Here is a 23472-nt window from a genome sequence, read left to right as displayed (position 1 = left end):
GTGCTGCTAACCACAGCCCTGCACCCACAAGGTCTCAGGATGCCCACCAGGGCCAACACTGCCTCTGGCTTTTCCCTGGGCCCACCCCCTTGAAATCTGACCAGCCTCTTGGGAGGAGCAGCCAAGGGAGCCAAGCTGAGTGTGCAGCTCTATAAACAGACACCCGGCTTGCTTTCGAGGCCCAGCTCTGTCACCTGCTGTCTCGGTTGAGATCGTGGTTAAGACCCTGTGGACCGGGCTGGCTCGAGTGTCACTAATCGAAGACAAAAGGGCGTGCCCTTTCTCAACCCCTCTGCTCATTTCCAGAGTCGTCCGCCCCCAACCCCTCGTGGTCCTCCTCCCTGGCGCTGGCTGGTTTTTCCCCACCTCCATCCCAAAAGTTCTCCCACCTCGCCTGGGTTCTCGGACTTGGTCGCCTCCCTCTCTCCCTCTCTCCCTCCCTCCTGCCTCCCTTCCTTCCTTCCCCGAGCCCCGAGGCCCGCGATCCGCCCCGTGGAGAGGGTGTGACCCAGAGTCGGGCTGGGAGGCGCCGGCCCCCGGGGCACCGCCCGCTGCGCCTAGCCGAGCCTCCTCTGCGGCTTAGCCTCTCGGGCAGAGCCGCGTGCGCCCGCGCCCCGGGGGCTCCTCCGCAGCCGCGCGCCGGGAGCCCCGTGCTCCCGAAGCTTGGGCCCCGCAGCCCGCCCGCCGGCCATGAGGGCGCCCTCTTACCGCTGCCACAACACCACGTCGGTGGAGAAGGGCAACTCGGCGACGATGGGCAGCGTGCTCTTCAGCGCGGGCCTCCTGGGCAACCTGCTGGCGCTGGGGCTGCTGGCGCGCTCGGGGCTGGGCTCGTGCCCGCCGCGGCCGTCGCGCCCGCCGCCCTCGGTCTTCTACGTGCTGGTGTGCGGCCTGACCGTGACCGACTTGCTGGGCAAATGCCTCGTGAGCCCGGTGGTGCTGACCGCTTACGCGCAGAACCGGAGCCTGTGGGGGCTGATGCCCGTGCCCGGAGACTCGCTGTGCCAGGCCTTCGCCTTCTGCATGTCCTTCTTCGGGCTCGCCTCGACGCTGCAGCTCCTGGCCATGGCGCTCGAGTGCTGGCTGTCCCTGGGGCACCCCTTCTTCTACCGACGCCACATCACCGTGCGCCGGGGCGCGCTGGTGGCACCCGTCGTGGGCGTCTTCTGCCTGGCTTTCTGCGCGCTGCCCTTGGCGGGCTTCGGGCGCTTCGTGCAGTACTGCCCCGGCACCTGGTGCTTCATCCAAATGGTCCACGACGACAGCTCCTTGGCCGTGCTGGGCTACTCCGTGCTCTACTCCAGCCTCATGGCGTTGCTCGTGCTGGCCATCGTGCTGTGCAACCTGGGCGCCATGCGCAACCTCTACACCATGCACCAGCGCCTGCGCCGGCACGCGCGCTCCGGCCCCAGGGAGCGCGCCGGGCCGGGCGCCGGCGAGCGCGGGGCGTCTCCGCACCCCTTGGAGGAGCTGGATCACCTCCTGCTGCTGGCCCTCATGACGGTGCTCTTCTCCATGTGCTCGCTGCCGTTGATTGTGAGTCGCTGGGCGTCGCGGCTGTGGGGGACGCGGCGCGACGGGGCTCTGCGCCCTGGGCGGGGAGGCTTGCTGACTGCGCTCCCTATACCGGATGCCCGCCACAGCCCTCAGAGACCAGCCGGTTTGTGGGGGGGCGATAAGAGGGACAGTCAGAGGAGGGAAGACCACGAGCAAGGCGCACGGGGCCCCCTCAGCCGGGCAATGCCCTCTCCAAGCGGCAGAGTTCGCTTCCCCCTGAGTCACCTTTGCGCCCCGGACGGCTGAGGCGCAGACCCGGATTCCTGCTGGGCAGCACCGCGTCTCTCCTCCTTGCAGACGGCCGGGCAGGGTTTTAATCCCTAGCGCTCCCTGTAATATTAGTGGAGCCAGGAAGGGGCCCCTAGAGTCTCGAGGGAGCCCCCCGGGGTGTTGGCGGGCAGAGCAAGTAAGGCACGGTTTGCTCCTGCCCGAGGGGGCTGCGGAGGCCGGGGACTGAAGGCGTGGGTTGAGTGCAGGAAAGACTCGCGGGTCCGCTTGCAGGCGCGGTGCCGCGGTCTCCGGTGCTTGCCAGAAACCGGGAGGCAGCCGCACGCAGGTTTCGGCGGCGGTGGCGACCTGTCTTGACAGATTTAGGTTCCGTCTGGACAAGTGGGGCGACACGAAAGCCATGATTCCGGGTTTCGGGTGACTCCAGGGGGCGGAGAGCACCTAGTGGTTTTAGAGGGAGGCACCGCTGGGCTCCCAGACACCTGGCCGCTGTTGGTATCCCCTCCCCCCTTCCCCGGTGTACCTGCCCAATGGGAACAGCATTAAGCGAATGGCACACTGCCCCTGGGGTGGAGAAGCTAGTCTGCAGACTCCTCATGCAGGATTGGGGTCAAAAGCCCCAAAAACAAAGAAAGGAAGAAACCGCTATCCGCATAAAGCTGCGGAGCAGTGGTTTTCAAACTCCAGCGTGCAGGGACTTGTCCGCCAGGCTTTTCAAAAGAATGAATGCCTGGGCTTCATCCCCAGCGGTTTCCGACTCAGGCTCTCTGGACCAGTTGGCAGCCTTAATGCGTTCCCAGGTGACGTAGAAGCTACTGATTGGACACTTTAAACAGGACCAGCCAACCTCAGCCCGGAGCCACTTCTGTCCTGCCTGCTGTTTTTTGTGCAGCTCTGGAGTGCATAGTAGTTATTACCAATGAATATTAGCAACCATTTAATGATAAGGCTGAGAACTTTGAGCCTCAATTAAGCCAAGAGAAAAAAAATACATTCTTCTCCTTAGTAAATGTGTATTTCTCCTCCCAAAAGGTTCTCCATTTTTTAGTCTCATCAATAAAAATTGTACAAATGCATATTCTCTCATGTTATAAAGTACCTACCAAATAGTCATAATTTTGTCTCTTGGCTGTACATCCTAAAATATTTATTCTCTGGTCCTTTACGGAAAATGTTTGCAGACCCTTATTCTAAAGTTGGAACCTTGCTTACCTGTGCTATGATAAAAACGGAAAGTGGCCCCATACAAGACAGTTTTGTCCTGAGGCTGAATGTTTTAGTAGGAACAATGCAGAAAGCAGCATAATCCAGTGGAAAGAGCATTGCAGTGGGATCTGTGGCTAGGGAGATTCAACTAGCTCACAGGGTATTGTGATGACTGAAGGAAATAATGGATGAAAGTTATTTCTTAAAGAAATGTACAGTCAAAAATACGTGTAGTGCAGACTGCATTTTTCATGGCTAGTTTCTGGAAGGGATAAGGGCTTTAGCATCGGATATGGGGTTCAGTCTGGTTCCGTGGCTTCCTGCCTACAATCGAGGCCTAATGAGCTGGTTCTGAGCTCAGTTACCTCATCCGTAAAACAACGGTAGCCATCCTTGTCCTGTAAGATAGCCGAGAAGGGAGTGATGTCATCACATGTCATTTGGTCCTGATAAAGCTCACTGGACATTTGTGTGAGAATGAGAGTGAGTGTGCACACAGCAGCTTTCTTAAGAAAACAGTGTTGACCTTGCTGGGCACACTGAATGGCTAGTGGAGATCACCACACTTTCTAGGCCACTCTTGTCTTAGGAATAGGAAAGTGTGTGTGTGTGTGTGTGTGTGTGTGTGTGTGTGTCTGACCTCTATCATTACCATCAATATTACTTATTATATAACTTCCATGTATTATTATTGCCTGATGGTCTTATAAAATTAATCAAAAAATGCAGTCTATTCAGGATACAGTTATGTTCTAATGCAGTGGTTTTCATATCTTTGGGAGAGGGGTCTAAGGACTTCCTCTATACTCTTTAAAAAGTCTTTAGGACCCAAAAGAGCTTTTATTTACATGGATTATATGTATCAGTATTGAAAGTTAAATGTATCATATTAAAAGTTAAGCTGAAGAAGTTTTTTAAGTATTACTGCAAAAAGTATATAGCAAAATTTGCTTTTGTGGTTTGCATAGGTGCAGGGGAAACCATGGAATTTTGAAATGGTTTAATGAAATATAGTAAGTTTATGGAGATTACAGTGAGTGAATCAGGAAAACACATGTCAGAAGCACAGATATCCTAGAAATCTTTGAAAATTCACACAGACACACGTTCACCCTACTACCGTAGAAAAGCCAAGAAAACACAGGAACAGCTGTGGAAGTGATGCCATACAGCCTTGGTCAAACTCATGTGTCCATGAGAGAAGGAGAGTGAAAGCCCAGATAACAACTTCTTAATGAAAAATAGTTTTCCTGTCTTGGACACATTGAATGGGTATTGGAGACCCTACATTCTGAAAACCACTCTTCTATGAGAAATGGACATAGCAACTGGAAAAATACAGCTGTATATGGGGGGTGTTTTATATTAAAAAGTAATAATTTACTCATAGCATGAAGACTGTATTAGGCCAGTGACAAATTTGCTGGGGTGTGGTTGATTGCTTAGCATCACAATACTGCTGGGTTAGAATAAGCAACTCGACCAGAACAAGTGTTCAAATTTCTGATCTGATGCAACAGGAAGAAACAGTAGAGATCTCGGGGTGGGCTTGAGAGGCTGTTTGCTGTGCATTCTTAATGCATGTAACATCTTTCCATCAAAACGAGTCTTACCTTAGAAAGCCTCCGTGTACTGGAAGTTGGTGGGGGAGCAGGGGGGATCACGCGCCACTCAAGAAAATTAAAGGCTAGGGAAAGATACATAGGGACTTGGGTCATTGCATAGATAAGAACCCACGGAGGCAGAGAGTAGCAGAGGGTACCCCGCACCTGCACCCACTGAGACAGCTCTTGTGCGCATGTCATCACGGTGGGCAGAAAGGATGTTTCTTCCCAAAGAGGATGTTAGAAGCATTGGAAGGGCAAGAGATGAGCCCAAGGGAGAGGGTGCGAAGTGGACTTCAAGGGCCCGAGAAGAGAGCGAGCTCTGGGGTGAAGGAGGCACTGGAGAAAGGGTCAGTTTGAGTGGAGGGTGTGGTGGCACAGCAGGTTAAGCTGCCGCTTGGGATGTCCACATCCCATATTAGAGCACAGGTTCGAGTCCCGGCCATTCTGCTTCTGATCCAGCTCCCTGCCACCGTGCCTGAGAAAGCAGTGGAAGGTGGCCCAAGTGCCAGAGTCCCTGCCACCCACATGGGAAACCCCGGGTGGAGTTCTTGGCTTCAGCCTGGCCCACCCCTGCCTAGAGCAGGCATTTGGGGAGTGAACGAGAAAATGGAAGATCTTTCTCTCTATCTATATCTATCCCTCCCTCTCTGTTTCTCTGTCCTTCAAATAAATAAATCTTTTTGAAAAAATTCAATTTGATTCATCAGAATCTAAAGAGATCTCTCAAGCAGGGATGTTCAGTCAAGTCTCCTGCTTGGAAAAGGCGATGTGTTCTCAGTGACTCCCAAGTCCACCAGAGGGCGCTCTTCTCACACAGATCCTCTAAATTAAGCCACTTTATTAATAAACGCCAAATTTGGGAGGTGTTTAGCCTAATGCATGAGATGCCTATGTCCCATTTGGGAGTCACCAGGTTTGGGTTCCTGCCACTCATGTGAGAGACCTGGATTGAGTTTCTGGCTTTGGCCCAACTCTGCAAGCATTTAGGCTCTCTCTCTCCCTCTTTCCCTCTCCAATAAAAAAATTTTTAAGTTCATGGAAGAATGGAATTGAAATATAAGTTTTTTAAAAAACAAAACAACAAAAACAAGTGTCAAACAACACATTTCCAAAATCAACCAAGTGACTTGAAAGTACAAAGAACCCAGTGGAACTGACATGGATAAGTACTGTATGGAAATAAACAGATTTGTTAATGCAAGCATCAGTCCCAAAGCTCAAACCACAGCTTTCTTGTCATTCAGCCAACACTGCTGCCTGGACTCAGTCCCAGCTGATCAAGCTTTCTCAAAGAGGTGAAATTGGATTTTGCCCCTCTCCACTTCAAGGAGAAAGGCATGTAAAGTGTTTACTCTTAAAATCAACTTGAGCATACAGCCTGTTGTCACCCATGGATCCATTCAGCAGACAGCTGGTCCTACCGCATCCAAGATGCTCTCCTATCCATTGTGGAGAGAGGAAATCAGAAAAGGGCCACAGGCGCCCACACGAGCTATAATACCAGGGGAAGGCGAGTGATTAGGCAAATGGGGAAGTTGTGAGGAAGAAGGGAGTCACTTGTAACTGATAAAAAGAATACCAATCACTAACTCTGTGTCACGTGCTAGAATCTGTTCTACGCATCCCTCTAATTCAAACTTCATACCCAGCCTGGAGGGCAGGTCCAGTGACTCCCACTGTAAAGATGAGGACATGGATTTCCCCAAAGTTGCACATCCAAGGAAGGGACTGAGGCAGGCAGTGTGGTGCAGTGGGTTGAGCCATTCCATTGGGCGCCCACATCCCATATCGGAGTGCCAGCTGGAGTCCTGGCTCCTCCACTTCTTGTCCGGTTTCCCACTAACGTGTATCCTGGGAGGCAGCAGAAGATGCCTCAAGTACTTGAGTCCTTGCCACCTACATGGGAGGCCTGGATGGAGTTCTGGGCTCTTGGCTTCATCCTGGCCCAGCCCCAGCTGTTACGGGCATTTGGCAGGTGAATAAAAAAGCTCTCTCCCACCTGCCTTGTTGCTCTTTCAAATATAAATGAATAACTAAACATGAAAAAGAAAGGGGATCATCCAATGAGGAGACTCCAGCTCAGGCAGACAGGCCCCAATGCTGACTACTTAGCCACTGCCTCAAAGACCCCTCCTAAGAGGGGTAATCTTTGAGGTGGACCCTGAAGGGAGGGAAGATCTGGGCATGCAGTCAGTTTCCACGTCTGTAAAGCAGGGATATTATTCATACTGACTTCATAGGACTTTTGTAAGGATAAACTGAAATTTTTTTAAAAAAGTACTTAGAACAAGCCCCTGGAAATAGCTCTGTCTGCACGTCAGCCGTTGTAACTCCTATTCATGTTACGAGGCAGTAAGGACAAGGAGGGACCAGACAGAAGCCAGCCCAGTGTAGGACGTCTTCCTAAGTCACGTCTTCAGCCAGGCCACTGAAGTGCTGTACGTGAAGAGGCGAGGAAAGGATGAGGGGACAACGCGTCTTCTCCGGGAGATGTTGTCTGAGCGCCCGCGGTGGGTCAGGCCGCTGCACTTGCCCATGTCCCCGCCCGGTGGGTGTGCGTATTTCCTGTTCCACTAGGGTCCGTGTGTCCCACTGTGCACTGAAATCTCAGTAGGGAATGTAACGGCACAAAGGAAAGCTGGCCAGCCTCAGGGCGGCAGGAAGCAGAGGGAGCGCTGGCTGGACTGCAGAGTTGCCGGAATGCAGGAAAAGCCGTGGCCTGCGGCAGTTAGCAGGGCCCCAGGGAAGCTGCAGATGCCAGGAGTTGGTTGGACACAGGTGCGCGAGCTCATATTTTTGTGCACGTTTCCCCCTGTAGCCTGAAAAGAAGGTGCCAGCTCAGAAAGGGAGCCGTCTGTGCCATGCACAAGGCGCGCATTTTCAGGAGCTGGACAGTTCCTTGGCCAAGTGACGCTCGGTCATTTCGTTGTCGTGTTGCCTGTCTCTTCACGCTGGTTAAAAGCTTCTGCCCTGCTGCTGTCTCCGTATGTGTGACATCTCAGAAGTGCAGCTGAGGTCTGCGTTAGCCACTCAGAGAAGACAGGAAGTAGGCAGGAGGAAGAAACGCAAATAGAGCTAAGGGTTCTAGCGGGACAGGGAGCCTGCGTGCTTCTGGGGACCTGGCGACTCGGCTCACAGAGCTTCCTGGCAGGGCAGGGACCTGGAACCTTGAGCCCAGCCGGTGGGACGGGCTCAGGTCTGCACGTGAGCCCCACCTCCCACCAGCTTCCAGGGTTCTCCCCTTGCAGCGGCCTTAGCTGCTCACCAATTCACCGAAAGCGAGCGTTGCGAGGGGAGGGGACGCAGGGTGAGGGGAGCAGTGAACCCACCAGGTAGAGTAACACTGTCTCTCCTCGCCACAGTATCGTGCGTACTCCGGCGCTTTCAAGGCGGTGGACAGGCGCTCTCAAGAGGCCGACGACCTCCAGGCCCTGCGCTTCCTCTCTGTGATCTCCATCGTGGACCCTTGGATTTTCATCATTTTCAGAACTCCAGTATTTCGCATGTTTTTGCACAAGATCTTCATAAGACCTCTTCAGTACGGAAATTGGCCCAGCAGTTCATGCCGATCTCACACGGAATCCAGCCTGTGACTGGGTCGGGCACTCCCTGGTAAGCTGAAGCGGAGACCACATATTCCATCAAAGAACCATAGTGGTTTTTGTTTCTGTGTTTGAATCTTAAAATTTAAATCTGTAAAAGTTGCCTCCCATAACAGAAGCATCTAAAACTGTATTCCCAAAAGTATTGACTGTGTCTTAACAATATGCCATCATTCTCTATTCATGGACCAATTCGATGCATTTTTTTCCTTTCCTGTTATCAGCAGTGACTAGAATTTAGCATGTTGCAACAATGTTAAACGTCTTAAAGCAATGGTAGTAATCCTCCCAATATTTGAACTTGAAGTCTTAAGACCTAGGTCTCTGTTTAGACACAGTGGAAACACAATTGGTTACACTTGTCTGATCGAGGTTCTTAAGAAGAAATGGTTTCTTACCCGATTCATTTTCATGGTTTGGTTATTTCACATCATCCTGGTTCCTGCTTAGTTCTTTTCTTTGATGATTGTTCTACGTCACTCCTGGATCCTAGATGCTTCTCAGGAGAGTGAGGCAGGAAACACGGCCAGGTCAAGCATTCAGAGTCATGGGGAGGGGGCGGGGATTCTATAAGCAGATGTCAGGCAAGATGTGACGATGGCCCACAAACTCAGAGAAGAAAAAAAAAAGGGTCTTGGGGTTCCCAGTGCCCGACACGCTGCAACTCTGAAGTGGAGAGCCTGCCACGTGCACCGCCCAGGGGCCTGCAGCCTGCAATCTCTTCCGAAGACTGACTATTTACCTGTGCTGAGAGCAGCAACCTCGTTTTTTTTCCACCTCTGGTTTTGCCAATATCTCAGAGATGGTGTTTATCAGGACATATATATATATATGTATACATGTATTTATATATAATTTCTTGTGTAGCGCAACTGTGAAAAAGTCAAATTAGGAATACCGGACGTATACTGCAAGAATATGACATAATGAAAAATGCATATGTTCTCAAAGTTTGACGTTCGGTGGTATGTTTACTGTGTAAGTGCATGTGTGTCTTACTGTCAGAGAAGTCCATTTTTGTGCCCTCTGTCCGGAAGGTGTGTTAAGATACATGTCCAGATTATCTGAAAAGACCTCAAATGAATCAATAAACACAATTTCAAAATTGTAGAGGAAATTTCTTTTCTTCAAGTGAAAGAGATCTGTTGTTTACATTTCTCTTTTCTTTTTCCATTGGCTTGTTTTGTTTTGTTTTTTTGAGAGGCAGAAAGAAAACAGAGACAGAACGCTCCCCTCTGTCGGTTCGTTCCGCAAATGGCACAATGGCTGGGCCTGGCTAGGGCCAGAGCCAGGGGCTAGTAATGCGACCCAGGTCTCCCACAAGGGATTCAGGAACCAGCTGTGGTCTGCAGGGACAGAAGCCGGAGCCCAGAACGGGAGCTGAGCCCAGGCTCTCCACTGGAGGGCGCGGGCATTCTAAGCACCTGGCTAAATACCTGCTCCTTTGGTTTTCTTTTCATTTTAAGATTTATTTATTTGAAAAGCAGAGTGACACAGAGAAGGAGAGAGAGATCTTCCATCCAGGGGTCCCCTCCCCAAATGCCTGCAACAGCCAGGTGTGGGCCAGGCCAAAGCCAACGAGCCTGAAACTCCATCTCAGTGTTCCACAAGGGTGGCGGGAACCCAAGCACTTGGGTCTTCTGCTGCTTTCCCGGGTGCATTTGCAGGGAGTTGGCTACGAAGCAGAGCGCCAGGACTTGCAGCAGCGCCCCAGCACAGGACGGCAGCAGCCCTCTCTTGGTTTTCTTTTTAGAGCCAACAGTTGCCAGCAATATCTCATCCAGTCGCAGTTTAGTGGCATGAATTTGTATACAGTGCTCTGTGCATTTATAGTACTGTAAACAAATCGTTATTGGTTTATCCAGGGACCTAAAGTGCTATCTTCTTGTTCTAGAACTTCCATTCTAGAATCTTCTCGGAAAAAATCAGAGGGGTGGTCAAAATTTTCTCTGCAGCATTTTTTTTTAATTTATTTATTTTTATTTTTTGACAGGCAGAGTGGACAGTGAGAGAGAGAGACAGAGAGAAAGGTCTTCCTTTGCCGTTGGTTCACCCTCCAATGGCTGCCACGGCCATCGCGCTGCGGCCGGCGTACCGCGCTGATCCGATGGCAGGAGCCAGGTACTTATCCTGGTCTCCCATGGGGTGCAGGGCCCAAGGACCTGGGCCATCTTCCATGCAACATTATTTTTAATAGCAAAAAATGAAAACAACCAAAACAAGGGTTAAATGGGAAAATCCTTCATACAGATAGATAGATAAGGATAAACACACAAACATGTGAAAATTATATAACCATTAAATTTTTTTTCAAATAACTTATAACCATTAAGAAGAAAGCTTACAATGTAATACCAAGTGGAAAACATGCCACAAATGATTTTAAGGGACATTCCCATAAATACACATGCATTAAAAATCCCCTGGGGAAAATAAATCAAGGAATCCAAGTGTGAACTACACTTACATTTTTAATTTTTTTTTTCAATTTATTTGTTTTATTGTTTGAAAGGCAGAGGGACACACAGAAAGAAACAGAGATCTCATCTGCTGGTCATTCCCCAGATGCCCACAGCAGCTGAGGCTGGGCCAGGCTGAAGCCAGGAGCTAGGACTCAGTATACTGGGTCTCCCCCATGCGTGGTGGGGACCCAGAGACTTGAGCTGTCACCTGTGACCTCGCAGGGTGCACATTAGCAGGAAGCTGGAATAGGGAGCTGAACAGGCACTTGAGCCCAGGCACCACAACTTGGGAGGTGAGTGTGGCACCAGGCCAAAAGCCGGATTCCTCAGTCACCTGTTTTCAATGGACATTTGTCCATAATTCTTTGTATTTTCAAGTTTTAAAATAACCCCTACATATGGATTTTTTTTTACCAAGAATGAATACGAATGGACCAAACAAGCAAGGGGGACAGGCAGGAAGGAAGAGTGTTCTACTCCAAAGGCATCAGATGTGCACAGGTGCAGAGGAATACTGGGAGGCGGCATGCCCAGGCTTACTTAGGGCTCCATCTGCCAGAAGCTTGGCACTTGGAAGCAAGAGTGGCAGGAAGAGGCTGAGAGGCCAGCAGGCTTCACCTCACCCAGGTGTGGGGTGCAGGAGTGAGGCTGGGCTGCATCCGCACAGGGGCGAGGCCAGGGGCACTGCATTCAGAGAACAGCACCACCCTTTAGTAGGGAGAGCTGTCGGGATTCCAAGTCACGACTCGGCTGTACCCTTTGTTCTTGTATCTACGGCTTCTTTGTTTTAAAGATTTGTTTATTTATTTATTTATTTATTTACTTGAAAGCTGAATTACAGAGAGGCAGAGGCAGAGAGAGAAAAAGAGAGAGAGAGAGAGAGAGAGAGGTCTTCCATCCGCTGGTTCACTCCCCAACTGGCTGCAACAGCCGGAGCTACGCTGATCCAAAGCCAGGAGCCAGGAGCTTCTTCCAGGTTTCCCATGCCGGTGCAGGGGCCCAAGTTGGGCCATCCTCCACTGCTTTCCCAGGCCGTAGCAAAGAGCTGGATCGGATGTAGAGCAGCCTGGACCCCAGCTGGCGCCCATAGGGGATGCCAGCACTGCAGGCGGCAGCTTTTACCCACTGCATCACAGCATCAGCCCCTCTATGGCTTATTTTTAAGACTCATTTATTAAATTGAAAGGCAAAGTGACAGAGAGAGGGAGAGAGATCTTCCATTCACTGGTTCACTCCTCAAATGGCCACAGCGAAGTCAAGAGTCCAGAACTCCATCCGGACTGCAGGGCCGTCAGTACTTGGGCCATGCTGAGCAGCCAGGACTCGAACTGTTGCTCCGATACAGGATGCCAGTGCTGCAAGTGGTGGTTTAACCCGCTGCACCACAGCGCCAGCCGAGTGACGATGTATTCCTGACCATTTCTACCTCTCAGTTTCCAGAAACTCAGGAACCAGTCAGGAGAGGAAGGTAATTCTGAAACTACGATCTGCTTGTCCAGGGCACCTGGACAGAAATCGCAGCTGCTGACTCAAGCCGCGCATCTGGGCACTCTGTGTTGTTAAATGTACACTCCTCAGCCAGGTAGGGAAGGGACAGGGACGCTCCACAGCACATGTGGCCAGGGAGGCCTGAAGCTTCAGGAGACATAAGAACGCCCACAAGCACCCAGCACTCAGGCGACTGCACACAAACACCAGTCACGCAGGTGTATGCACCTGCTCATTGAACTGAGCTCATTGAACTGAGCTCACAGCCTGGCCCTGGGCAGCACCACCTGGGACGCAGCCCGCCTCTGGGCACGGGGCCACGCTCTGTGATTCTCGTGCGTGTTATACTTTGAGAACCACCGCTCCACGCCCTGAGAAATATACACAAAGAAACACAAGAAAGTGTGCTATCGATTCCATTCACATTTCTCTGACCTCTGATTGTTGGATCTCTCCAGCTGCAGGTGACCACTCTCACCAGAACTGCCGGAGCCCACTGTCTGCCATGTTCTGGGGACAGTTATGGGGTTTCATCCTCTTAAAGGGCCAGCAGCTGCCACAGATTCTTTCCCACATTCAAAGGCTGATGGCAGAGATGACACCTGCCTGGCCTGCGTGGCCGTGGAGGTGCAGGTGTACTCTGGGCTCCCGGGGGAGCTTGCTGGGCTCGAGCCTGACGGGTGTTAACGCCGTGGAAGGAGAGAAACTGAAGACATTGGCTCACGGGGACTTTCTCAGGGACCCCATCTCAGGCTGGCTTTCGTCAGGGCTTGAATAATCAGTGTAGCCAAGAAATAGGATTTTTTTTTAAACCTTTCCATGAGATGGCAATCTCCACTGAAATACAGGGAGCTCCTTTTAAACTCCCGCCGTTTGACCTGTCTGTAAATCTTCAGCAATACATTATTCATCTTGCATTCCAGGCATTAGAAATGTAGACAGTCACTTGCCTATTTTTTAAAGATTTACATACTTACTTATTTGAAAATCAGAATTATAGAGAGAGAAAGATATCTTCTGTCTGCTGATTCACTCCCCAAATGGCTGCAATGGCCAGGGCTGGGCCAAAATCAGGTGCCAGGAGCTTCTGAGTTCCCCATGTGGGTGCAAGGGCCCAAGCACTTAGGCCATCTTCTGCTGCTTTCCCAGGAGCAATAGCAGGGAGCTGGATTGGAAGTGGAGCAGCTGGGACTCCAACCAGCACCCATATGGGATGTGGGCACTGCAGACATCAGCTTAACCTACTGCAGTGGCCCCAGTCACTTGTACTTGTTGTCGTCTCCCCTAGTAATAACACACATGCCGCAGAATGGCTGAATAAAAGGTGCTCTGTCCTTGACATCCCAAAGACAACATACAGAGAGTATCTTCTACAATGGCTGCTATGACTTGACCAGAAATTCCCCTCTATCTGATGATCAGTCCTCTCGCTCCAGAATAAAAGCACTTTTCTCTTAGGCCATCCAAAGGTGAAAACAAATGTAGGAGAAAATATTTTGGCTCCATAATGTGTCCTCCCATCATAGACATTTTGTGAATATTCAGAGGTATTTCAGTTTTATTCAGGAAGAAGAAACTCATAATTCACGAAGTTAAGAATAGAAACGGTTTAGTAGGCCATCTGCACATGGTAAAAACAGCTCTGTGTTATGGAACAGTGTGGAGTAGCCTTCTCTTGTAATTCCTCTAATGAGTAAGGCCAGGGCTGCTGGTGTAGCTGTTCCCAGGACGGCCACGAGGTGGAGCAAAGCTGAGCTCACAGGAAGGAGTGAAACTGTATTAGGGCTTCCTTGCTCTGCCTTGGCAGGGTTGCAGGTCTTACCAACTATCACCAGGATGAACATTACATTCTCCCAGACAATCCAACCACAAGAACTCAGGAGCCAGTCCAGACTTACAAATATTTGCACTGAAGATGTTTAGAACTTTTCATGTTCTGATTAGGGAGTGTTAGGAAATCAAACACAGGAAGAAAAAAGAAAAAAAAAAATTTTTCTATTTAATTACTAAAGCCAAGGGGGATGTTAGAACACAGTCAAATCCAATCTTGTAAGAAAGGATATTTTAAAGCAAGCTCACAGCGTTGTGTATTGATCTTGAACTCCTAGAAAGGCTTTGGAATCTAATTCAGAAACACAGCATAAACTAGAAGTTAAAAGTTATACAATAAAGTGCAAATTTTACTGCACATTGCAATATGGGGCCATGCATATGAAAACAACAGAGCCACAAATCAAGATGACTGATGTTTAAGATTAATCTCGCAGTATGGCATAGCACCTGGACAAACAATGAATGAAGTTGGGAGCTTGGGAGCTTCAACTTCTCATCAGGAAGAAATAGGATAATTCATAATGAACTGGAAAAATGACCTTCATTTCCCCCAGTTTAAAAACCATCCAGCATTCTCGATTAGGTTGGAAAGACAAAATCCAGCAATTTATTGGTTATGACTGGCATATCAAAAATAAAATGATCCCCCCAAAAAGCTAAAAATAAAAGTGGAACCAAAAAAAATCTCTCTTTCAGATATAAGCTGAAAATAATGGTAGGCCAAGTAGAATTTCAGGCAGTAAGTCTTATTATTTTTAATTTCTAAACTTCTTTTTCATTGTATTTGAAAGACAGAGAGACGGAGACAGTGAGAAATCTCCCATCTACTGGTTCACTCTCCAAATACCCACAATAGCCAGGTCCAGGCCAGGCTGAAACCAGGGGCCAGGAGCTCAATCCAGGTCTCTCATGAGGGTGGCATGGACCCAGATGTTCAAGCCTTCATCTGCTGCTGGTGTGTGTAATGGGTATATTAATTTTCAACCCAGGTTCTTGTCTCCTGAAAAGATTAAAATACCAAGTGGACTAGTATCATGTGCAAATAGGACTAGAAATTATAAACAGTGGAGGAATAAACACTCACATATAATACATTGACAGGCAAGTGTGGGCCAGCTCACACAGAGAAATACCCATCATGAGTGGACCAAAGGGTTGCCACTGAACGAGAGAGAGAAAACGAATGTGGTACCTCTAAGTGAAAACAGGAGTGGTACATCCAAGAGCAGTCAGCAGTGGAAAAAGAGCTCTCTCCTGCTTTCCACCTATTTTAACGAGTTAGGGGGCGGTACCACAATTGGATATACCAATGGAAAGGGTTCTTAGCATGGGCTTTGGTCCTGGATGCAACAGGTGCATCCTGGGAAGGTGGGCATATCAAGCCAACAGTTAAAGAGACGGCATTATTTTGTAGGGGTCAAAGAATTCCTGAACTTTAACTACCCACTTGGCTACACCACATCACTGCATATTAGCAGGAAGCTGGATCAGAAGTGGAGCACCATGCTATAGAATAGGGCAGCAAGTTTTAAATGGTGAGAAATTAAAAATGTGACTGTAAGATACAATCGGGAGAGAATATTTTACTACACGGAGTTATTTTGACCAAATTGCAGGGCAATGAAAGTACAAAAGAAACAGATTTATAAACCTGTAAAATGAAAATACCATTATCGTCATGGCAGGCTTTCATGCACCACCCTCAGTCGAGGTAGATCAAACAAACAGATGTCTTTTCATTTCCATATAATATTTTTATGTTTTTATTGCCACATCATTCAAAAGTCAGATGGATTTGTATGAGGCAGGCAGGATATATTTAAGATATAAGCACAGGCCGGAGTCCAGTTCCCTTACAATTCTCTTTGGGGACCCTAAAGGCACCTGAACGAAGGCATCAACTGTCCACTGGAGCAGCTCCAACCCATGTTCAGCAAGAGGCTGTATGACTTTAGAAAACACCTGCCCCGTGCAAAATGCCTTTGAGAGCAGCGAAAAGGAACAGGATCTCACAAAGAGCCCCAGAATCTCTGCTGTCTTACACACACAAACCCCTGAATACTGCCAGCCAGGACAACTGGCCGCAGAACACGTGTATTTATTGAGTAATGCTTAGCACTGTTCCAAAGCAACATGGGAGAAGCCAGCTGGTGAGATCTGCCCTGCATTGAACAGGGCCGCTGCCGACCCATCTCGGTTTTCTGCTGCCTTGGTCCATCTCCTGGTGCTAGCACAGAAAGCCTGTGCCTGGGTAACTTCCAGAAACAGAGATCTCTTTCTTACGGTTCTGGAGGCTGGGAAGGCCACAATCAAGGTGCCGGTGTCTGGTGTGGGCCTTCCTGCTACAGGCCATATGGCAAGAGGCATCACACAGGGGCCAGCGCTGTGGCTTCTTAATTTAAGCCTCCACCTGGCATCCCATGTGGGTGCTGGTTCAAGTCCTGGCTGCTCCACTTCTGATCCAGCTCTTTGCTATGGCCTGGGAAAGCAGTAGAAGATGGCCCAAGTGCTTGCGCCTCTGCACTCACATGGGAGACCCAGAAGAAGCTCCTGGCTTCTGGCTCGGATTGGCAGTTTTGGCCACTGTGGCCGTGTGAAGAATGAACCAGGGGATGAAAGACCTCTCTCTCTCTGTCTCTCCTTCTCTCTCCCTGTAACTCTGCCTCTCAAATAAATAAATCTTTAAAAAAAATGTAGGATCTCTATCCTTAATGTGTTGTACAATGTGAATTAATGCTATAACTAGTACTCAAACAGTACTTTACTCTTTGTGTTTCTGTGTGGGTGCAAACTGTTAAAATCTTTACTTAGTATATACTAAATTGATCTTCTGTATATAAAGATAATTGAAAATGAATCTTGATGTGAATGTGATGGGAGAGGGAGAGGGAGATGGGAGGGTTGCGGGTGGGAGGGAAATTATGGGGGGGAAGCCACTGTAATCCAAAAGCTGTACTTTGGAAATTTATATTTATTAAATAAAAGTTAAAAAAAAAAAGGAAAAAAAGGCATCACATGGAGAGAGAGAGAGCAAGCAGGCTAGCTTGTGTCTCTTGTCTTAGAAAACCACTACCGCCGAGGTGGGGGCCGGTCGGTCATGACCTCATGTAACCCTAATTACCTCTCAAAGGCCCTGGCTCCACATACTGTCAGCATATGGATTTATGGATTCAGTTTCCAACGTGAGCACTCTGGGGGCCACATTGAAACCACAGCTGTCACACTACTGAGTAACCCTCTCCCCCTCCTACGCGAGCTGCACCTACAGATCTGCTTCCAATCAGCGGACACAGCAGCCAGCACCTGGGACGCCGCTCCCCAGAGGCGGTCCCTCGCTGTGATGGATGCCGGCGGCCACGCTGTGAGCTGGCCCAAGAAGAAGCTCACAGGGCAAGAAATGGACGCCTCTGGCCAACAGCCAGCAAGGAGCTGGAGCCCGCCATCCAGACCCAACAACCAAGGGAGCATTCTCAGAAGGGAATGTGTCCAAGTCCAGCTCTGAGCTGTCAGCGGCCCCAGCCAACTGTTGTTTTTCTTCTTACTTGACACATAATAATGATATGTATTTATGGAGCACAGTGTGGTCTTGCCACACTTGGACGGATACAATGTACAGACATCAAATCAGGGTGATTAGCGTCATTTACCCCAGACATTTACCATTTCTTTGTTCCACATCTCTCTTCTAGTTATCTTGAATTATACATAAATCATTAACCACAGTCCGCCTGTTCTGCTACAAAGTACTAAAACCTACTGCTCCTAACTAGCCTTCTATGCACTGACCACCCCTGCTTCGTCCCATCACCCGCTACCCTTCCCAGCCCCTGAGAGCCCCTGTTCTGCTCTCTACTTCCATGGCATCAACATTTCCCCTGAACTTCTTTCTCATGTGCTCTTTGTCTCTCTGTGCCTACCTGGCTTATTGCACTTAACAGAGCATCCTCCCGGTACATCCATGTTGCCACAAATCACAGGATTTCATTCTTTTTTATGCCTGGACAACATCTCACAGTCTGTGAGAAACCCTTAGCCAGAAGACCCAGCTAAGCTCCGCATGGACTTCTGACCCACAGAAAATGTAAGAAATGTGGCTTTAGGGGGCCATTGCTGTGGCACAGCTGGTTAAAGCCCCAGCCTGCAGCACCGGCATCCCATATGGGCACCTGTTTGAGTCCTAGCTGCTCCACTTCTGATCCAGCTCTCTGCTATGGCCTGGGAAAGCAGTGGAAGATGGCCCAGGTTCTTGGGCCCCTGCACCCATGTGGGAGATCCGGAGGAATCTCCTAGCTCCCAGCTTTGGATTGGCACAGCTCTGGCCGTTGCAGCCAACTGGGGAGTGAACCAGCGAATGGAAGACCTCTCTCTCTTTCTGGCTCTACCTCTGTCTGTAATTCTGTCTTTCGAATAAATAAAATAAATCTTTTTTTTAAAAAAAGAAAGAATTGGGGCTTTAAACTTAAATTTGGGGGCAATATTTTTTTAGCAGACATAGATGATTTAATTACTATTAAAATAATTGATATTAAAATATATACAAATCCCAGCAGGTTTTGACAAATAATACATGAGATATTTACAAGCCTTGATTGTATACCAAGCTCCAAGGGAAATCCTAACAAAAGCAAAACAGCAGAAATCCAACAGTTCAATTTCTATGATTAGGAAATAGAGGAAATACATTTTTATTTAAGTTGAAACCAAAAATCTCTCTAACTATATGGACATTTTTCTTCATTATATATCTAATACAAGCTAAATAGTGCATACAACATGCAATACTATCTAAATAATAATTATCATGTGAATTTCCAAGTAGACATTATGCTGTTCAAGAGACAGAACATTGCTGGGGTGAGGTTTGCAGCAGGTGTTAGGCAGAGTGGTTGAGACACCATGTGGGATGCCCATGTCCCATTTCTGAGTGCCTGAGTCTGAGTCCCAGCTCCACTTCCTATTCCAGTTTCCTGCTGGTGCACACCCTGGGAGGCAGCAGGTGACAGCTCAGATGCTCAGGTCTTTGTCACCACCCAGGTTGCAGACTTGGATTGAATTCCCAGGTCTTGGCTTTTGCCTGGGCTGGACCCCACTGTGTGGGCATTTAGGGAGTGAACCATCAAATGGAAGTGCTCTCTCTCTTTCTCTCTCAATAAAATAGGTAAGTAAACTTTTTTAACGTAACAGCACTGCCAGTGCCAGAAGCCCCTCTGTTCCTTCCCCAATCATACACCGCCTTCCCTACCCCACGGAGGTAAACGCTATCCAGGCTTTTGAGAAACCAGAAGCCAAAAAACACTCAAATCAAGGCATGAGAATGCATCTTTTTTGCCTATTGAATTATGGAAACATTTTAACACAGAGTACCCAGTGCTAGGAGGATGTGTGAAAACAGGTTTTATCAACACCGTTATCTTCATATCCACATCGGTTCTCTTAGGAAGTGACATGGAAATATGTACCGTTGTTTCAGAAAAGATCATCCTCTTTGATTCAGTAATTTCACAGATGAGATTTGGTCCTAGGAACAGAATTCCCACACACAGAAATGCTACATGCTTAAAAGTGTCACGTGCAACCAGTCCTGAATAACTGCAAACAAGGCAGCTAGCTGTTCACCAATTGGAGGAATTATTCCAATTGACGTGGTGGATATGATGATTACAATTTAAAGTGCAAAGATCATGGAGAATTTCTGCTTTTATAATTTAAAAATTATGCTTGATTAAAACTAGCTTGTCATGATTATTTCCAAATGGGCTGTTTCTAAGTGGCACCAAAATTTAAGTAGAAAACTGCAGAAAGCCGCGAGTTTTTAAATTATTGTTCCTCTAGAGGGAGCCCAAGTGCTTAAAATACTTAGTGGCTATACCTTGATGTTTCACAATAATCAAGACATTTTAGAGCTGCCAAGGAGATAGTCCAGTTTTCTTTACTCTTAGAAATATGCAGAAGACAGTCCCTGGCTATAATAATTTTTATTATCAGTACTGCTTTTAAGTAACACAGGCTTTCTTACAATGTGTGTGTGTGCACACACACATTCATTCGTAATCTTTGTGAGCTTAAGTTCCCAGTTGGAGAGGAAGATAGTAAAAAGGAAAATAAAATTGAGGATGCAAGTGACCCTCAAAGCCCTAATGTCAATGACAAGGAATTTCTACCTAATAACTTTCCCTGAAATACCAAAGAAAAGAGCCCATCGGTCCACACTTAATGCCTTTTGCTCATTTGTTTTTGGCATCATTTTAAGGCAGGGTTCCTCAGAGCCCTGGAGAACGGGAAAGGAAAGAATTGGGTAGTGCTGATGTGCTGGATGTTTGGCCAGGGGTGGATCTAGGCAGCTCCAGCTGATCAAGGATCTGCTTTGGGGGCCGAAACCTCTCTCCTGCTTTGCCGATTACAAAGGGAGGTAGCGCTAAGCCTGGGCCAGCGAGGTTACATTGGGCTCAGCTGCTTCCAAGCTCTTAGTCCACGGGTAATATCCTTTTCTGTCTGCTGGGTTTACATTTCACAAACCCTACTTAAGGTACATCACGTCTTTCTTAAAGCCCAGTTTTCCCCAAAGCCAGCTGGAATTAAGATCCACATGAAGAACCAGTTTCTTTGGACGCACGAGGGCTCTCCAAAAAGTTTGCGGAATCATGAAGATTGATTGCATGGGTTTCAAAATTTACCAACAGAATCTGTTCATTGAATTCCATCTTTCCACGAACTTTCTGGAGTACCTTGTGCTTATTCCTCCCTCCATTTTTGTAGACCCAGACAACCAGGAGGCAACAGACGATGGGGATGATAGGACCTGAAAACTCTTTTCTGGGAGGTGGCCTGAGCAGTGAAAGTCTCGGGTGATGCACATTTCCTAGTCGCTCTGGGGACCCACAAACCGAGAAGCAGGTAGACCCACTTCTCATGCAATCGAGAGATGGAAAAGACCCACGAAACTCCTCCATGTGGGGCTGGTTTGCTCAGGAATCTTACTTCCTCCTTCGGACGCAGTCTGATGGGTGAAATAAAAAAGTCCAAGGTCCTGGATGATCATCCTAGGTGAGGAAACCTTGCCCAAAATATGGGTGCTTTGCTTCACTTCCTGCCTGCAGGAGCCTCATCGTCCATCCGCTGTGAACATTCAGCCTCCCTCTACTACGGCTACTTACTATTTAAAATAAGGTGTGCAAAGTACAGAAGTACAGTTTTAAAAGCCAGAAAAGAAAAAATGAGTTCCCACACCATATCCCTACCACCAAGAAATCACCCCCATTCACACCTTGCTGCACATCCTCTCCCTCCCCGCCATGTATGTGTCCGTACTCTAGCAACACGGGACTTACTATGCTGCTTTCGTTATTGGCGGATTTTACATCCGATCCTCTAACTTTCCATAACAATGTGCTTCATTCTTGTCTAATACCTAGCCCATATTCAAATTTGCACAACCTGTTCTCGAAATGTCCAGTTCATTTGTTCACACCACAACCTAGCCCAGAACCACACCTTCTTTGTAAGACAGTCCCCGTGACCTGGCTGGTTGTCCCACTTGAATTCGTCACTTGCCATGTTACTATGCAATTTGATTTGCTCCTCAACTCCTGAAATGTAAGTGCAGAAGTTTTTTTTTGCTAGATGGCATTGTACTTCATGTTGCATTTTTGTCATTTCAGAGAAGATAAAGATTAACTGGCTGTTAGGATTTACTCCTGAGTTAAGGTAGTGGCAGTCTGAGTGTTTTACTGAATAATGAATATCTCTTAATCCTTTGCAAAAAAGACAATGATCTCTGTGGTGCTATTTTTGGTCTGATTTAATTGTTTAGCTCCCATTCGTGCTTTATATAAGTGCTTTCGTAGCAACGGGACATCATTGCCTAAATCAGTAACTTTAATGGGGATTATAGCAAGCAGGCTTTCTAATTCTTCATGTATTCTGCATTCCTGGTGAACATTCCTCTGTAAAGTAGAACTTCCCTTCTTTACCTGGGGCTACTAGGTTGCTCTAAGAAGGATTAATTAAATGCCTAATTCTCTCTCTGTGGTTACCCATTGTCAAAGGAAGACATTCATTTGCAAGTAATCTCAAATGATGATTTAACAGTTCTTTTTCTGGCTCTTTTTTTTTTTAGCATTTTTATGAATACAAGGATTTTCATCATTCAATGTAATTCAATCCACTAAATCATTTTTTTAATGCTCAACTTGTTGCAGATTTGGGCAGTGCCTGGGCTCCCTATTTGAACATGTGTTTTAAATTTTATGAAGAGTATTTCTTTCTCTGGTGTTGCAGCCTCCAATTTATGGTTAATATTTTTGGCAAGTATTCTCCATCACTGAGCTGGGCAACATGGCTGTCCTTGTCTTTACGGATTGGTGGTTAGGAACCAGGGCATGAAGTGTCTCGTATGCTATGTCCAAGAATTTAGGCTTTACAGTCCCAAAGGGGCAAATACCATATGTTCTCCCTGATTTGTGATAACTAATAGAGCACCTAAAATGAAACCTGTAGAAGTGAAATTGACACTTTGAGAAGCAATAACTTGATCAGCTTTTGTCTTGACTATTGAGGAACAGATTTTTTTTTTCTTAATGGAGAATGGGAGAGGGAGGAGGAGGTGAGGTGGGAGTGGGGGTGGGAGGGCAGGTATGGTGGGAAGAATCACTATATTCCTAAAATTTTACTTATGAAATTTGTACTCATTAAAGAAAAGGTTTCTTTGGAGAAGAAAAAGAAGAATTTAGGCTTTCACCTGATGTCAACCAGGGGCCGTTGACCAAGAACAAGCAGGAAGAGAATCGTGATCACATCAGCTTTTTGGAATGATCACTTGGGCCCTACCACAGAGAATTTAACAGAAGTGAACAGGAGTAGATGCCAGAAACCCAGCTGGAAACCTAACCTGTGGTAATTCAGATCTAAAAACATGGCAGAAGGAACAGAAAGAAGTGGACAATCGTAAACGATCACCAGCAGGATTTGATCATTACTTAGATGTAGAGGGAAGAATTCAAGACAACTGCAGGTTTCTGCCATGGGCAACTGCACAGGCAATGATGCCACTCACGGCGCTCCAGAACAGTGGCTGAGAACCCATGCCGTGCTGCCTCGATCAATGCCACGTTCCCCCCACCCCTTGTTCTAACAGAGGAGCAGCCACCCTGTCTCGGGGGATACTCTTCTCCACTGCAGGAGACGGGGACACCCTTTTCTCTGTGAAAGAGCCAGCATTCGCTCTGCTTTCTTCCACCGCAACATCCTCACCCTCTGCCACCTGTTCTCCCACCCTGTCTGTGCCTGCCTCTGTGCCCACCACACTGACTTCCACCCAGATTCAATGGAAGAAAGGCCCCTGCTTCTCCTTATGGCTCTGCTCGTGCCCTGGATCCTTTCCCCAGATTCTCAAGATGTTTGTGCTGCCGTGCACTGACCTCCCTCTTCTGTATCTTTTTCCCCTCCCTCTCTATGGCAAGAGTCCCATCTCCATGCTATTTCCCATTTTAG

General features: G+C 48.0%; 1 protein-coding gene across 1 annotated transcript; it reads left to right on the top strand.

The window, feature by feature from the left end:
• Positions 1 to 585: 585 nt before the first annotated feature.
• Positions 586 to 9310, top strand: PTGDR (prostaglandin D2 receptor). The gene is made up of 2 exons (XM_002718246.5): positions 586 to 1536; positions 7961 to 9310. Exons 1-2 carry the CDS (start codon positions 691 to 693, stop codon positions 8189 to 8191), a joined length of 1077 nt encoding a protein of 358 aa, XP_002718292.3. The 5' UTR covers positions 586 to 690; the 3' UTR covers positions 8192 to 9310.
• Positions 9311 to 23472: the final 14162 nt, after the last annotated feature.

This window comes from Oryctolagus cuniculus, chromosome 12, assembly GCF_964237555.1.
Source record: "Oryctolagus cuniculus chromosome 12, mOryCun1.1, whole genome shotgun sequence".
Lineage (NCBI taxonomy): Eukaryota > Metazoa > Chordata > Mammalia > Lagomorpha > Leporidae > Oryctolagus > Oryctolagus cuniculus.
Note: the sequence above shows the minus strand (reverse complement) of the source record. Positions and strands in the feature narration are given on the sequence as shown.